General features: G+C 38.3%; 1 protein-coding gene across 3 annotated transcripts in view; it reads right to left on the reverse strand.

Moving 5' to 3' along the window:
• Positions 1–17117, reverse strand: part of DMD (dystrophin) — a gene marked incomplete at both ends in the record, with an annotated part of 1846964 nt that overhangs the window by 950583 nt on the left and 879264 nt on the right. For all 3 annotated transcript variants that reach the window (XM_084636024.1, XM_084636023.1, XM_084636025.1), the window contains one exon: positions 14090–14240. In XM_084636024.1, coding sequence (XP_084492150.1) covers positions 14090–14240 — 151 coding nt within the window. The remainder of the gene's footprint in view (positions 1–14089; positions 14241–17117) is intronic.

Genomic DNA, 17117 nt, shown 5'->3' on the forward strand with positions numbered 1-17117 from the left:
CTCAGGTTTTAATTTTGCAGTATTTACCTATCTCTTCTAAAAAAAAAACAAACATTTAAAAAACTTGGGGTTTCACTTTTGCTAGAAGAGTTACATTAAATTTGCAATGCACCACAAGTCTTTACAAAATTCACAGGTTGAATCGGAGTGATATGTGATGCAGGTTTATTTGAAGGGGGAAAGTACACATTTTACTTGTTTTTGCAGCTCAGGTATGTACCACAGTATTTATTTTAAGAAATAATTACAAAGAGGGGAAAACAGATTTTCACCAGTCACATCCTCACCCATATTCCTTCACCATACATAGTACTGTACCTCATGTAAATGAAATTATCTAAATAAATCAGTCTGTCGTGACTGAGATGTAGACATGATATGACTACTAAAATAGTTCAATTAGAAGATAACTTTCACCCACTGGTTTCCAAACTCTCATACCAGCTCAATATTAATAAAAAACTTAAAATCTTAATATGACTTACAGATACTTCTATCATGCATTTTCAATGAAAACCTAATTCAGTAGTCTGTATAACTGTGGTGATAAAAATCATCTCTTGCATGAGCTAGAACATTAAACTTATAGTAGCCTGATAGAAATGGAGACGAGCAAGAGAAGGCAACTAGAGTTTTCAAATAAACCGAGTTTGCTGTGGGTAGGTCTTTTGGATGAATCTTTAAAATAAACAAAATCTGGATGTACTCTGCTTGGACAATATAGATCCTATAACACTCTTCTTAAAGTATAGTTCTACCCTGCTGCCCTTAGCCAAATGTACCTTCCTTTCTCTGGTTTCAGAGTAACAGCCGTGTTAGTCTGTATTCGCAAAAAGAAAAGGAGTACTTGTGGCACAGTCTCTAAGGTGCCACAAGTACTCTTTTTCTTCTTCCTTTCTCTGTTATACTACACATTTTACACTGCACGTATGCACGGCTGCTGGCCAAGAGGTGACAGTACTTCAGAAATATTATATGTACTGGATGTAGATGTGAAATGTGTTAGGATCCTCTGGGAAAGGCTCTCTCTCTCTCTATATATATATATATAAATATAAATAAAGATATTATTAAATGAAAAATATAATGACCAGTGAAATGGAGCATAAAAAAGCCCATTTATGTGAACCTTGGTTATCAGAAACTTTGTTGTCCAAGGAAATAATATTTTCTGGTGGTTTCCAATAATTGAGTTATTAATGGATGCCTGACCATCCACTTCAGAGGATTCAGCAGGATTTCAGTGCTGAGCCTACACGAATGTGCTTTAATTAAGTTCTCAAAACCTTGCAGTACAGGTGTCGACTTTAGACCCAACACGTATGCCTATGGACGATATTAACAGTAATCAACCCCATATGACTTTCATGACAAATTAAAAGAAATAGATGTAGCTAGAAGCAAATCAGATGAATGTTTTCTTTATCAGAGGAACCAACCATCCAACTCTCAAGTAGTCACTCAAGGATCTCAATTTTATCCATATTGACAATAGTCAGTATGTAAATCAATTTGCCCAGGCTGAAGACAATTGTGTACATCCAGAAGTGCATTGCCGACATACGTTACAGGCTGTGACCATTTAAGACCAAGCCTAAAAGAGGGCTAAATTCAGTGCTAAGGGGTCAGATTCTCCAGTCCGTTGCATCTTGTGCCTGTATGCAAAATGGGTGTAAAGTGGATGTCTAGAACACTACCATTCCGATTTGGTAGCAATAGGTAACGACTTTGCACAGGTAGGAATTGGAACACTTTTCACAGTGTGTAATTTGTACTAGGGTGTGCCAGGGCTAAGCCCTGGCACCTCTAGGCTTCACTGTTCATAGCCCTGGCACCTCTGGGCTTGCCGACACCTCTTTCATTACGATGTAAGCAATAACTTATCTGCTTTGAGAAAAGGTGTAAGGCTGTGGAGAATCAAGTCCCTGGTGTTCAGACTGCTCAATTTCAAGGCTTTTCTTTTCTCAAAGGAGAGAACTACAGGGAAATATGTTTAATCATTCACATCCTGTATAATGTTCTTACAAAAATTATAACAATTTGGAGAGTTCAAACTGCACATCTATGTCTGCAAATAGTCATTTGAAAAAAGTTTAATAATGAAATGTTTGAAAAATGCATCATTTTAAATTACTATGAAGATAGAAATTGTTTCTCAGAATAAACAATGCCAAGATTTACAGTACAATCTAAGTACAAGCTATCAATTGTGATCTACTGGTGGCAAGGCTTGGCAGAACTATACTAGCAACATTAAATTTATTATTTTTCATAGCCTCAAGGCATTTTAATGTCTTACTAGCAGTAACAACAAATGACCTAAAAAAACTTTTAATAGAATACAGTAAATTAGGAATGACGAGTAATGCAGAACCGGGTGTAATGGAGCAGAATTAAACAACTCATATAATAATGAAATAACACTTTTGGCCTGACGTGTCATGAAAATGGCTTTTTACTATAAATTCAGGTTAAGAACTATTTTGATATTTCACCACTGCCATTAGCAGCAGCCCTATTATCTCCACGCTATTCAAGAATATTTTGCTATTCTATAGTAAAAGATAGACATTCGTAATTTTTTACTCCAAATTATATTACTCTTAGAAATTTATAAATTATAATGTAAAATATGATTCTAGGAATCTAACTATTGCTTCTTATAATAAAAATAAATCAATAACTATTTAAGTGTGAATCGTGACTACCTTTTCTTCTCAGTCAAGGGGAAGTTCCTGCCTTTACTAATATTGAGCCAAGTTCAAGGCATTGGTCCTTATCTTCAGGGTGCTCAATAGCCCAGACCTAGCATAAGTACAAGATCACCTAAAGGTCCGAGATTAAGACCTCACTTAACAACTCTGCTCCTAAAGCAAAATAAAACACTCTATCCACAAAGGTAAAGTTCATCTGTGCAGGTGACTGAGCTTTCCTGGGGGCTGGTCAGAAACTGTGGAATGGCCTCCCATAGGAACTACGGTATATCACAAACCTTAACACCTTCCATTCCGGGTTCAAGGCACATTCTTCCACCTTCTTTTTTCCTCAGAAACACACAGTAGCATGTACATTTAAGAAAGAAACCCACAACCCTATCAAAACAGAAGGTTACACTGAACACCATTCTCACTGTGTGCCTGCACGTGTACACATACACAGAGCTGTTCCCAGGTATCCAACATAGAATATGTACTCAGTCTTTGACCACTTCTTCCCATAACTTACATCATAGTAAAGTATTACACAGATATACAACACTTCATGTTTATGGTATATATAGCACCTAGTAGAGCATTCATTTTCAACTCTGCCGTTTGGTAATGGGTAATAAAATTCTTTCCTGCCTAGTCTATTAACATATTCTTAAGTAACACCACTTTTCCCTCTGACATTTTAAGAACTGTTTTGTTGTATATTATAATAGGGAAGGATGTTTATACTTCCCTTTCCTTTCAGGAGAGAGCACAATCCTTATTTTTTGTACTGAAAATATTGCCTAATGCACAGCTAACCTTCACTGTCTATCAATCTAGAATTTCAAACATTGCAAGTAAAAAGTCATTTATTTAACAAAAATATTGAGGAACGAAGCAGTCAATTTTCAGTAAGGAGCCTGTGGAGTTTAGTGGTGAACTCCCATTATTAATAACATAAGCCATGTACTTAAGTTCTTTTATAAAACACTAGATATTTAGCAATTATTATAGTAAGCCCTATGATCATTCTAAGTATGCATCTCCGGATAAATGTGCTAAATTGGGTTTTCACTGGAGTCTGTTCTACATCTTTTCATTTCAGTTACAGCATTATATTGCTTCTTTGTTTCTTCAAGTTTCCAGTGACCCTTCCCCTCCCCTTCTACCTGGTCTTAAATGAGATTCCATCAAATTTATTCTGTGTCAGTATAAACTTCTTAAAATATTATCCATCAGCCACGGCTCAATCTCATGTGGCTCAGGCTGTGGGGCTATAAAATTTCTGTGTAGACATTCAGGCTTGGGCTGGAGCCCAAGCCCTAAAATCCCACAAGGAGGAGGATCCCAGAGGTTGAGCTCCAGCCTGAGCATCTGCACTGCAAATGTATAGCCCCAAAGTCCAAGCCCTGCGAGATTGAGCCAGCTGACACAGGCCAGCTATGGATGTTTTGTTGCAGAGTAGACATACCCTTAGAATTAAGTTTGAAAGTATTAAAAGGGTATTTTTTTGTTCCATAAATAGATTTCTTCTGAAGGGCGAGGTTATTCTTGTGCAAGTACAATGAGGGGCAGTAAGAATGGGAGGCAGAATGCAAAGAGCCTCCCACTCACCCACACACAGATACACACACTTTCCTTTCTCACAGCCTATGCAAGGGCTGGGGCAAAAACAATCCCCATGCTCAAGAAAGCTCAGAAACTGCTGCCCCCAAGCCCAAGTGAGAGAGCTAACTGCCCCCCAGGGGACAGGGACACAGAGTGACCGAGAGAGCTGATCTGGTGCACTACGTCAGTGGTCAGCACCATTCTAATGTATGATCCAATTTAATCCCTTTACCCACTCTGAAAAATGGGTGCACTCCCTGAATTCCCCCTATGGTCAAAACAGCTCCATACCACCCCCTATTCAGAGCTGCACCTATTAAGTATAATCTAGACCAGAGTTGGGTAAACTACGGCCTGCGGGCCACATCCAGCCTGCCAGAAAATCCTGCCCAGCCCCTGAGCTCCCAGCCGGGACGGCTAGCCCCCGGCCTCTCCCCTGCTGTTCCTCCTCCCCTGCAGCCGCACAGGCAGCGCGGCTTGCACCCGCCCACCTCCTTTCCAAAAAGCCTATCCTGCCGCTCTGAGCGGCATGGTAAGGGGGTGGGGGTTGGATAAGGGGCAGGAGGTCCCCAAGGGTAGTCAGGAGACAATTGGATGGGTCAAAGGTTCGGGCAGGGGGAGGCGGTCAGGAGACAGGGAGCAGGGGGGGTTGGATAGCGAGTGGGGTCCCAGGGGGGTGGTTAGGAGTGGGGGGTACCCGGGGGGGTGTTCAGGGGACAAGGAGCAGGGGAGGGTTGGATGGGTCGGGGGTTCTGAGGGGGGCAGTCAGCAGGCGGGGGCCAGTCTGTTTGCGGAGGCACAGCCTTCCCTACCTGGCCCTCCATACCATTTCGCAACCCCGAAGTGGCCCTCAGGCCAAAAAGTTTGCCCACCCCTGATCTAGACCATACTATGGCAACTATATAATTGATCTAAAGTTATAGCAGACAATATAATCACATTTTCCTTTAACTAACAGCTTTGCATAAGGCACTCTCCCTAGGTCAGTAGCTGCTGATTTGTATGTTTCACTGTTTCCACTGTGGGTATTGTTTTTACATTGTGGTCTAAATAAATGGTTCAGCTGTTTTTCACATGGGCCACATGGCTGTCCAGGAGGAAGAATTAGTCACATCCAGATTTCTCTTGCACTATGAGAGATGCATGTTCTTGAAATGAAGCAAATGTTAGGAACTTAGTGAAGGATATTGTTTAGTGGAATGATTTCTGTAATCAGCTTTGTGATCCTTGGGTGCCTTTTCCTTTAGGTGCAACTTTATCAAGTACAGTTATTATGGCATTATGTTCCACTACTGTGATGTAGCATTAGATTTTTTTCCCTCCTGCTAGACACCGAAAAGTTGACAAAAAACAGTTCTGTGAGGATTTCATGATCTGAATGAAGTTTCCCAATTACCGTAATATGTGCAGTTACATACATGTAAATTGTAATAATGTGCCTTATTTACTTTTAGGGTTTTTCTTCTCCTCTCCCCCCCCCCCTTTATTTCTGGATGTATAACTAAAACACATATAATGCAAACATTTACCACAAACATAAACTATAGAGAAGAAAAAATGTAACTAAAATTAACTAATATGTCACCTCTCTATTCAGTTGGAGGTTTGGGGGGCAGACCTCAACACTGATATAAAAATGACATTAATACAATTATTATAACTTAGAAGACAATTTGTTACAAACATGTTTGTACTTCTAATGAATATTAAGATATAGCTACAAGAGTGTGATAGCCAGGATATTTGGAAATATAACAATGCATATATTTAGCTATTTATGTTACAAAACATTAAAGCTAATCAAAGAAATTCCAGAAGGTTTCTGCTTCTATCTCCCAAGGAGAAGGAAACATCAAGCAGACAAACTATGTAAGCATTATTTTTTTTTTAAGAAGAAACCGGTTTGTGAACAGAATATAGGGTGAGTTATCAGGGCAACAAATCTGGTTAAAGTGGGTTCTACCAATCCCCCCCCCACACCTTTGGCAAGAAAACCTGCTTGTGCTCTTAAAACCTCTAGAGAAAAATATTCGTAATTGGAGAAGTTTAAACTTTTGTTTATTTCTTAAATGTTGTAGTGGCAAACACTTTTGTGAAATGCATGTTTGCAAATATGTTAGCTAAATGCAAAGCTCCTGATATAACTCCTAAGGAAATTGCTATGAAAGTGGTAAAATACTTTATGTACCATTATGGACTCTAATCATCTTGTTAAAATAGGGTAAGAAGCCATTTAAATATAGACTATTTATATTAGTGGAGAATTTATTACTGGCAACGTACAAGCAAATCCTTACTCATCTCAGGACGATAAGAGAGTCATTGTTCCAAAAATTGTCATGTAGAATTGATTTAAGATGAAGACTTTCTAAAAGTTATTTAATTTTAAAAGACTATTTTGAGAACTAGAAATTCATGTTTGGATTTTTTTGAAAACAGAATTTCATTGCCTGTCAAAATAAATTGAAAGACTATCTCAAAGAAAGGACTGAATAAAAAGAAGTAAAACTAGCTTTGAAAGTTATCTGATGCTTTCCTCACACAAGAAGAACAAAGGCAATTAAAGAAATTTGCATTTTCTTTAAACAGACAGCATATTCAGGAGTGGAAAGTGTCAACTTTGCCAAGGCATTAAGCCAATGAAAGGGTCACAGTAAGTAACCTGAAGCTAAGCAAGCACTAAGAGCAACGTTTTCTTATAATTTCATGAAAATAGGATGGAGAAGCGTATAAAAACTCTGAATTCAGAACCCTCACATGCACCTTCTGCTATCCTATTCAAACACAGCCCTCCAGAAACAAGCTGCTACAGACTGATAAGAAAGAACAAAAAAAACCAAGAAGAAACCAACCCAAGGAAAACCTCCCCAATACTTCAACATGAATTGGTGTGAGGAAGTTAACTAAGACACTGCCAAGTGATTGGGTTTAAAACTCTTGTAATGATTTTATTGGACTATTGAAATGCTGTTGTAACTTAAATTATATTATATATTCCTGGAGAAGAAACAGGGGCTAAACATTGGTAAACAGAGAAATAGTGTGATTCAACTGGATTTAGAATTCTTAATATTTGTAATTGGCCTGTCTTAAGACAGCTCCTTAAATGGCTTTTTCTAAGTAATTTAACTAACTTCTTTGATTTCACAGGAGTTAGTTAAGATGGTTTACTTTGCCCAACTATAAACCATTTAGCTCTTTATGAATAATTAGACAGGCTTCACTTGCCCTTAAACCAAACATTTTGCTATATATAAACAATTTTAAGTAACTAATGAGACACTAACAATGAAAAAAATAGGTTAGTCTTAACTTACCAAGAGAAAATTAGCACATCAAAGTCTGGTGTACTCTCAAGTGTACAATATCTGTTAAAAGTGCTCCATAAAAAGGCACATAAAGGAGATTGTAATAGAAGTAACCAGTTTATAACTGTACTCTATCATATGCATTTTTTGTTTATTTTTTCTTTTTTTCCCCCTTTCTTTAATAAGCAGATAGCCATGGTTAATAATTATGATTATTTTGCTTGGTCTTGGTCACGGTGTCCCCTAAGATATGTTGAAGAACCCTCCTCATTAAATAGTGGGAGACACACCACTGAGTTGGCAGTAAGAGAAACAACTAGTAAGAGCTACCATTTCTTGTTTCTCTAAACTAAATGTTGTTAGTAAATTTTAAAATAAAATTATCTGGCTTCCAATGATTTAAAACTATCCCCCGTTTCAATCCGACAGAGGTATCCATTATTAACCAATCAGAACTAATGCACATCAAGTACACAAAAAGTTTGGTTTCAAACTTCAGTCTCAAAATAAAAAAATAAAACATTATAACAACTAAATCCAGAAAAGTATGAACACAAAAATGAAAGGCTAAATTTTCAAAACTAGGAGTTTAAAGTTAGGCTCTTAAATCTACATTTGGGCACCTTGATAAGTGGCCAGATTTTCAGAAGTGTGGAATGCTCCACAGCTCCAATCTGAAGTCAGTAGCAGCTTTTGGATGCTCAACACTTACGAAAAAGGAATAATCACTTATTTAGCTGCCCAAACATGGATTTAAGAACCTAATTTTAGACTCTAGTTTTGGAAATCTTGGCACTTTTTTCCCCTGTAAATGTCAGCTAAGCCTTTTTCTATGACTGTATACATACATGATTTAAATACACAAAAATTGATGCATTATGACTTCAAATTCTTTCCCTCACCATATATTCATCTGCTGTCTGATTTTCCCTCTCTTCAAATGTAATTTGTAGATTTATTCTCCTCTATATGACTAGCACATAGCTTTTGTTCCCCCAGCCTGCCTCAAAGTCCTTGTCAAATTTTAGACAGAGTGTACAAATGATCTTTCAGAACTCCTAGTTCTGTAATTAACTGAAAAGATAAAATCATGCTCAGATTTAGAAGTCAATCAACAGAAGTTAAATTTGACATCCGAGTTCTCAAGCAGTCCTTTAACATTGGATAGACTAAGACTATTTCATGACATAAAATAATCATATTAAAAGGTTTTACATAACTAGTGTCATATCTTCTGCACATAATTGCTGTATAACGCTACACTACATTCGCAAAAAGAAAAGGAGGACTTGTGGCACCTTAGAGACTAACCAATTTATTAGAGCATAAGCTTTCGTGAGCTACAGCTCACTTCCTCAGATGCATATCGTGGAAACTGCAGCAGGCTTTATATATACACAGAGAATATATTCATATTCTCTGTGTGTATATATAAAGCCTGCTGCAGTTTCCACGATATGCATCTGAGGAAGTGAGCTGTAGCTCACGAAAGCTTATGCTCTAATAAATTGGTTAGTCTCTAAGGTGCCACAAGTCCTCCTTTTCTTTTTGCGAATACAGACTAACACGGCTGCTACTCTGAAACCTGTCGCTACACTACATTATGTAGCAAAATCAACACAGACAACAGTAAATTCACCAGAAATAATGCAATTATCTACTGACTCATGTCAACACTACTGCATCACCTCCCATAATTGTGCAGTTGACTTATATTATTGTATATTAACATTTGACTCATTGTATTTATTAATATATTAAATACAGACATTTTAAAAAGTTCAATTTTTAGTAGCACACTTCTTCACATTTTATACAGCTTGCGTTGAAGACAATATCTTGCTCTGAACACCAGGTCATATATCTGCTCATGAAAGCCTTTTCAAGAAAATACTGTTAATTTTGAATATGCCTCACTAAGCAATGTCTCATAAAGAATGACAACAACAAAAACACCAAGATGCTAATCTAGTAAGAGTCAGAATGTTCAGATCTTTTAACTTCTTAACCTAATGGAGATGATCATCTCTTCTGTCAGCTTTACGAGTGCCAGCTAATACCTTCCAAACAACAGTCTTATAAAAATAGTATTTCCCCTTGTCTTGCACCATCCACATATGCTGTTGGTGAAGCATCGGCACATGGCCAACAAAGTGACAAAGAACCAACTAATTAAATGAGAGAGCTATTTCTTCAGACTAATTTTTCTTCCGCCAGATTGCCTTTTCTCACTCAAACTAACATTTTAAATAATGGTTTTAAGGCCCTCAAAAGGCTCTAGCTCTATCTTCTTCTCAGCACAACTTAGTGTTGAATGACAGTAGCTTTAAAAACCATAGGGCAGACAGAAATGCATAGGTTCTGGATGTTCAAGAACAAAAATGGATGACAGTTAGATGTGAAGGAGGTTAGACTTAAGTCAGTCATAAACACAGGAGTATTACTTGCAGAGAGGAGCTGTATGAGCAGATTTTTATATCTGTTGGAAGGCCCATTTGACAAGTATGTACTTGTTTATATGTGGAGCACATGGTGGCTGTGCAGGTCATCTCAAACTCATGCTCCTAAACCCTTTACATCACTCCTCCCCAACATGTGTTTTGTATATAAAACAGATATGTTAAAGAAACTATTTTAAAGAATGTTTTGGAGAGTTTAAAAAAAAAAGAGAGAGATTATTTCTTATACCACTACCTTTAAATCCAGGTGATTTTGCTACTACTAAGGGCCAGATACTAAGCAAACAAATATGGAGTCCAGAGGAATTGTATGTATGTGTACCAGACAAGGATCTGGGCCTTAGAGTCCAAATGTGCAAGGCTCAGAAGGAGAGAAATACTGAAGTGAATAAATATAAAACACTTATGAAAAATTACCAAAAATAACTTTTGTAGGCGTCAAAATGTCATGACTTTAATGGCAATTATCTCAGGCCCTTTCATGACTAGGGAAGGTGTTGTTTGTCACACTGGTAATCTCCCCTCCTCAATGGAGTAAAGCTTATGTTTCTAGCCTTGCAGGAATAAGAAGTGCCCAAACTTAATGCCATAAGATTTTTATGTCATTAGATCAGAAATGTATCTTGTCTGTCTTGGGAGTGGCAGGAGGGAAGAAAGAAGAGGAAGAACCATTTCTTCCACAGATTGATTTTACTTTAAATTACCGTCTTTGATGCTTTTTAAGGGGTTGGAATATGTCCTGGGAGAATTAGCGGCCAGCGAGTAGGCAAGGCAGGCAAAAGGACCCAAACAAATAAATGTATGATATAGTTCTGCTCTTTTCTATACGGATACGTCCTCTACATATGTGGTACATACCCAAACAACTAAAATATGTTTACGATCACAAAGGGGGAGCACTGAACCATCTGGAAGTACCAACTGCCTACATAGCCTAAAGTCTGCTCCCTTTTGGCTATACATTATGATGCATCTTTGATTACATAATCATAAACTACATTTTCTGCAGGACCTCTGCTTCATTCAGTGTGCAAGTTGTATGGTGCACAATGAAGGGGACATATTTACTGACTGATACAAAGGTCTTTGTGGGTTCCCCTCCAATTTATCTTCTTAACATTGCCTCATTCATTATACACAATCTTTTTTTCTATTTACTCATTTGCTACATAACCTTGTGTGACATTACTGATTTGAATTGGGACTGTATAGAACATTGTTGCAACCAAGGTCCTGTAGTGGTACCAAATCTTGTATAAAGGAGGTCAAATAAGGTGTCTAAGACAAGGTTATGGTTTGCTGGTTATGATTATGCTATCTGTTTGCATGTATCATTTTTGTATTAAGTATTGGCTCTCTACTGTCTGTATTTCAAATTTATGCTATGCTTCTGGATGAGACCCCAGACAAGTTGGTGTCAGCTCTGCCTAGCCTGCTTGATGGCCCATTAAGGACCATCAGCTATACTACTGACCCATTGAGAGAAGGCAGACACGCCTTGTGACTCAGCAAGGTATGCAGGGACCTGCCTATGGACAGAACTCTAAGGTTTTTCCATGCCATCTGATAGACAGCTTGTCTTTGGAACAAAGAAAGAAAGACCACATGGCAAGAGAATACAAAAAGCTGCTGCAGATCCTCCATCTTGTCTTCAGTCCTGCTTCATACCTCCGGAGGAACTTTGCTACACTGAAGCTTTGAACCAAGGACTGAAAGACCCATCCCAGCTGTGGATGTACGCCAGAGACTTGATCTGAACCTGCAGTTTATTCTATCACTGCTGAAAGCCTGAACCAAGAACTTTGCCATTACTGTATGTAATTGATTCCATTTAATCAATTCTAGCTCTCATCTATATCTTTTTCCTTTTATGAATAAACCTTTAGATTTTGGATTCTAAAGGATTGGCAACAGTGTGATTTGTGGGTAAGATTTGATTTGTATATTGACCTGGGTCTGGGGCTTGGTCGTTTGGGATCAAGAGAACCTTTTTTCTTTTACTGGGGTATTGGTTTTCATAACCATTTGTCCCCATAACGAGTGGCACTGGTGGGGATACTGGGAAACTGGAGTGCCTAAGGGAATTGCTTGTGTGACTTGTGGTTAGCCAGTGGGGTGAGACCAAAGTCTTCTCTGTTTGGCTGATTTGTTTGCCTTAGAGGTGGAAAATCCCCAGGCTTGGGCTGTAACTGCCCTGCTTGAAGCAATTTGTTCTGAATTGGCACTCTCAGTTGGGTCCCACCAGAACCAGCATCGTTACACCTTGTTCTTGGTTTAATGTGAATTCTGGTTTGAGTCTGGTTACAGAGGAAGGCTGCTAAAAGAAAAGAGGAGGTAGTAGACAGATTTTTACTTATTAAAATAACTTTTTTAAAAAATGTGCTATATATCATGTCTTTTCATTTGAAAAATCTGAAGTGTTCATATTTTTTTAACAATACTGATTTTGTGCAATATTAATACATTGTGCTTATCTAATTATCTTTGTGAGCTTTTTTTATTTCCACTTGTATTTGGCACTACACAGCATTGTGGTGCTGGGAACTTGTCAATGATCACTCCTAAAAGATATCTGTAGTAATTAATTACAGACACTGAAATCTATTATGTGGCTCCTTCTCATTAGGAAAAGATAGATTACTAAATGGGAAAGCTATTTCTCTCTGATATATCTTGTAGGTGAATCCAATTCTTCAACCTAGAGATGACTTAATAAATCTTAAATAATTAACTCACTATTTTACATACTTAAAAGGAAATAATCAAATATGTTAAAACTGTAGATTAATGGAAACCCAAGTCTTGTAGTTCACAAGGACAACACCAGAGCATTTAGAGAATTTGAAGAAAAGAGTAAGATTTTCCATATGCATCATTGTTTTTGAGTGTCTCCTATAATGGGAATTTCATCCCTCATTCCTGGCTCATTTTAGATCAGTGCCTTCTTGAATTAAAACAAACCAAAACCAAAAAATAAAAATGCATGACATTAAACAACCTATACTTTCTCTAACTGACAGTTCTTATCTCCATTGCAGTGTAGATGCTCATTAATGTAACACTGAAAGCAAAAGATTTTTTCTTGTGCTTGGGAATTAATTTATTACATGTATCTAAAGTGTCATTGTTAGACAAACCATTTTATCCAAATGAACTAATCAACTTGAAAATCACTGGTATGGAATTAGTAGTACTAATCTACTATACTATCTACTATTAGTAGTACTATCGATCTATATACACATACACAACATATCATACTGAGCCATACAAAATGAGAATAAAGTCAGCTATCAATAAATTAAGAATTATTTTTTTGCTTATGAACCTAGGGCATGGATCAGCGTTCAGCGTCAGTACTGGACCTGGCCCAGGGAAGCTAATGATCCAACCAGCAGACCAAATTCAGTGATGAATCCTGGTCACGTGGCACAGGAGGCATATTATGCATATGCTAAGAAGACTAGAGGAGTGTACAAATTGGAACCTGGATATGAGAACTGAACGGCAATTCTGTCATGATGCAATTTACAAAAAAACACCTTGGATATTCTTTTGATTACAAAACGAAAGAGGATGGCACAGGCAGCACAGGTTAAGGACCCACACAAGGTTAATGGAACCTCTCTTTCATGGCTTGCTCATGAATCAAGTTTCTGCTACAAAGCATGGTAATAAAACATCCCCTACAAGCAAAGTTTATCTCCCAGAGCATTATTCTCTTCCTACGCTGAACATACAAACCGCATGGAAATGAATGGGCATTGTGTGCCTGAACTAAATAAAGACAGACCAAATCTTTAACTACAGAAGTGTTACCTGGTTGCACCTTATTCTAACGTTAATTTTATTTTTAAATTCATTTTCAGCTAATATCTCGGAAAAAAATATTTGTTAGAGAAAAAGGTTGAACAAGGAAACATTTGAAAATCATATAAAAATACCACTCAGCAATCAACACTATATACAATTGAACTATAAAGATATGGTACTGTATAGGAATGGGTCAGTTAAAACCTACCTTGAGATACTGCTTTATTTTGGCTTGATCCAGGTCCCTGGTACCTGTCTGTGCTCTAGCCAGATACTGTTCTGCATCAGTTAGCCAGAGATTAAAATTCTTCATGTCATGATGGAAACACTGCCACTTCTTCACAGCTCTGTCAAAGCGTCTACAGGTGGAAATGGAAACCAAGTGATGATATTTTAATATGTTATTTAACTAGAAAGAGAACAATCAAAAGTTTTTAATGTTTCTAGTGTCAAATGATACCACTTTGATGCCTTTATGTGCTTGAAACTTTTAATACTTACATGAAAAGAAAACATTAAAGAACTTCTAAGCAGTCACAAGATTATTGAGCATGTAAGCCACAGGGCAGTATCTTATCTATTTTTCGCTTCTTTTTCTTTTTTTCTTAAATGTTTTAAACAAATTTCATGCTTTGAAAGGTGCTCCACTGACAGCTTTGAAAACCTGAAGTCCTGTGCTAATCCACAGAATTGGTACAATACTTCCAGAAGTAGTGCAATCTGCCACGCTACTCTGCCAACATGCCTAGATACTGGCATGAAGAAAACACCATTAAGTATGAAAGGGTAGTTCAGTTCCCATGTCCTAGCAAACAGGAGTGGCTAACTGGGGAATTTTGCAAGGGAGTTTACAACAGGAGTGGGGGGAGGAGAGGCCTACATACACTTCGCATTCCTTAAACTTCTTTAAACTTAAGCCAAAAAACATCCCCTGATAAAAACAAAACAACAAGGGAACCAGCTGCAGGAGTAATAAGAATGCAGGCAGAAGTCCTGCAACAGAGTGGGGGCTACCCAGTTTATTGAACCCAATGCAGCATGTATGATTACCTGCCCTATGGGCAGGTGGTGTAGGTGTGCATTCGGTTCAAGGAGCTCCTGGCCCTCAGAGACCATGTACGGGCTTTGGAGACCAGGGTGGCTGAGCTGTCGGAGCTAAGGGAGACAGAGAGGTATATAGATGAGACTTTCTGGGACACAATAGAACGGTCCCACCGCCGGTCTGACAGCCTCTGTGCTGCTGAGGAGGATGAAAGCCTCAGGGAAGGAGAACATCCAACTGGAGCAGAGGGAAACAATCATATAATTACAGGTTTCAGAGTAACAGCCGTGTTAGTCTGTATTCGCAAAAAGAAAAGGGGTACTTGTGGCACCTTAGAGACTAACCAATTTATTTGAGCATAAGGTTTTCCTGGATTTGTGCTGGAAATGGCCCAACTTGATTATCATACACATTGTAAGGAGACTGATCACTTTACATAAGCTATTAGCAGCAGGAGAGTGGGGTGGGAGGAGGTATTTTTTCATGCTTTGTGTGTATATAAAAAGATCTTCTACATTTTCCACAGTATGCATCCGATGAAGTGAGCTGTAGCTCACGAAAGCTAATGCTCAATCATATAATTGGAACCCTCCTTCCAGATGATGATGTGGTATCCTCTCGCACTCAGGATACCTCTCCAGGAGAGGGAACTCCAGTTATTAGGAAGAGACAGGTATTAGTAATGGGCAACTAAATCATTAGAAACATAGATAGCTGGGTTTGTGATGACCAAGAGAACCACATGGTGACTTGCCTGCCTGGTGCGAAGGTTGAGAATCTCTCAAGACATCTAGACAGACTTATGTGTAGTGCTGGGGAGGAGCCGGTGGTCGTGGTACATGTAGGTACCAGTGACATTGGGGAGGATAGGAAAGAGGTCTTGGATGCAAACTTAGGCTGCTAGGTAAGAGATTGCAGTTCAGGGCCTCCATAGTAGCACTCTCTGAAATGCTTCCAGTTCCACGCACAGGACCAGTTAAACAGGCAGAACTGCACGGTCTCAATGTGTGGATGAGATGATATATAGGGAGGAGGGGGTTAGATTTATTAGGAACTGGGGACACTTTTAGGAAAGGGGGAGCCTATACAGGAAGGATTGGCTCCACCTAAACCAAAATGGAACCAGATTGCTAGCACTTAAAATTAAAAAGGTCAAAAAACAGTTTTTAAAAGGCATGGGGAAAACTGATAGGTGCGGAAGAGCACATGGTTCAGACAGAGACATCCCTTAGGGGAAGATCTACTAATGGAGATTCTCTATGTCCTAGTAAGGAGAAGAGTATGGAAGATGATAAAATACAGGTAGGATCTGATGAGAAACAGTCAAATGAAAAAAAAGTCTCATTCAATTACATCACGTAATGGGAGACAGCTAAAAAGTGACAAGTTTTTAAAGTGCTTATATACCAAGTGCTTATATACCAATGCTAGAAGTCTAAATAATAAGATAGGTGAACTAGCATGCCTCATATTAAATTAGGATATAATAGGCATCACAGAAACTTGGTGGAATGAGGATAATCAATGGGAAATAGTAATACCTTGGTACAACATATATCAGAAGGACAGAACAGGTTGTGCTGGTGGGGGAGTAGCACTATATGTGAAAGAAAGCGTAGAATCAAATGAAGTAAAAATCTTAACTGAACCAAACTGCACCATAGAGTCTCTATGGATACTAATTCCATGCTAGAATAATAAGAATATAGCAGTAACGCTATATCACCGACCACCTGACCAGGATGGTGATAGTGACTGTGAAATGCTCTAGGAGATTAGAGAGGCTATTAAAAAAAATACCCACAATAATAATGGGGGATTTCAAATATCCCCATATTGACTGGGTATATATCAGGACGTGATGCAGAGATAAAGCTGCTTGACCCCTTAAATGACTGCTTCTTGGAGCAGCTAGTTCTGGAACACACCAGAGGAGGGGCAATTCTTGATTTAGTCCTAAGTGGAGCACATGATCAGGTCCAAGAGGTGAATACAGCTGGACCGCTTGGTAATCATGACCATAATATAATTAAATTTAACATCCCTATTATGGGGAAAACACCACAGTGGCCCAACACTGTAGCATTTAATTTCAAAAAGGGGAACTACACAAAAATGAGGAGATTAGTTAAACAGAAATTAAAAGGTACAGCACCAAAAGTAAAATCCCTGCAAGCTTCATGGAAACTTTTTA

The sequence above is a fragment of the Lepidochelys olivacea genome (genome assembly GCF_965140295.1).
Source record: "Lepidochelys olivacea isolate rLepOli2 genome assembly, chromosome: 1".
Taxonomy (NCBI): domain Eukaryota; kingdom Metazoa; phylum Chordata; order Testudines; family Cheloniidae; genus Lepidochelys; species Lepidochelys olivacea.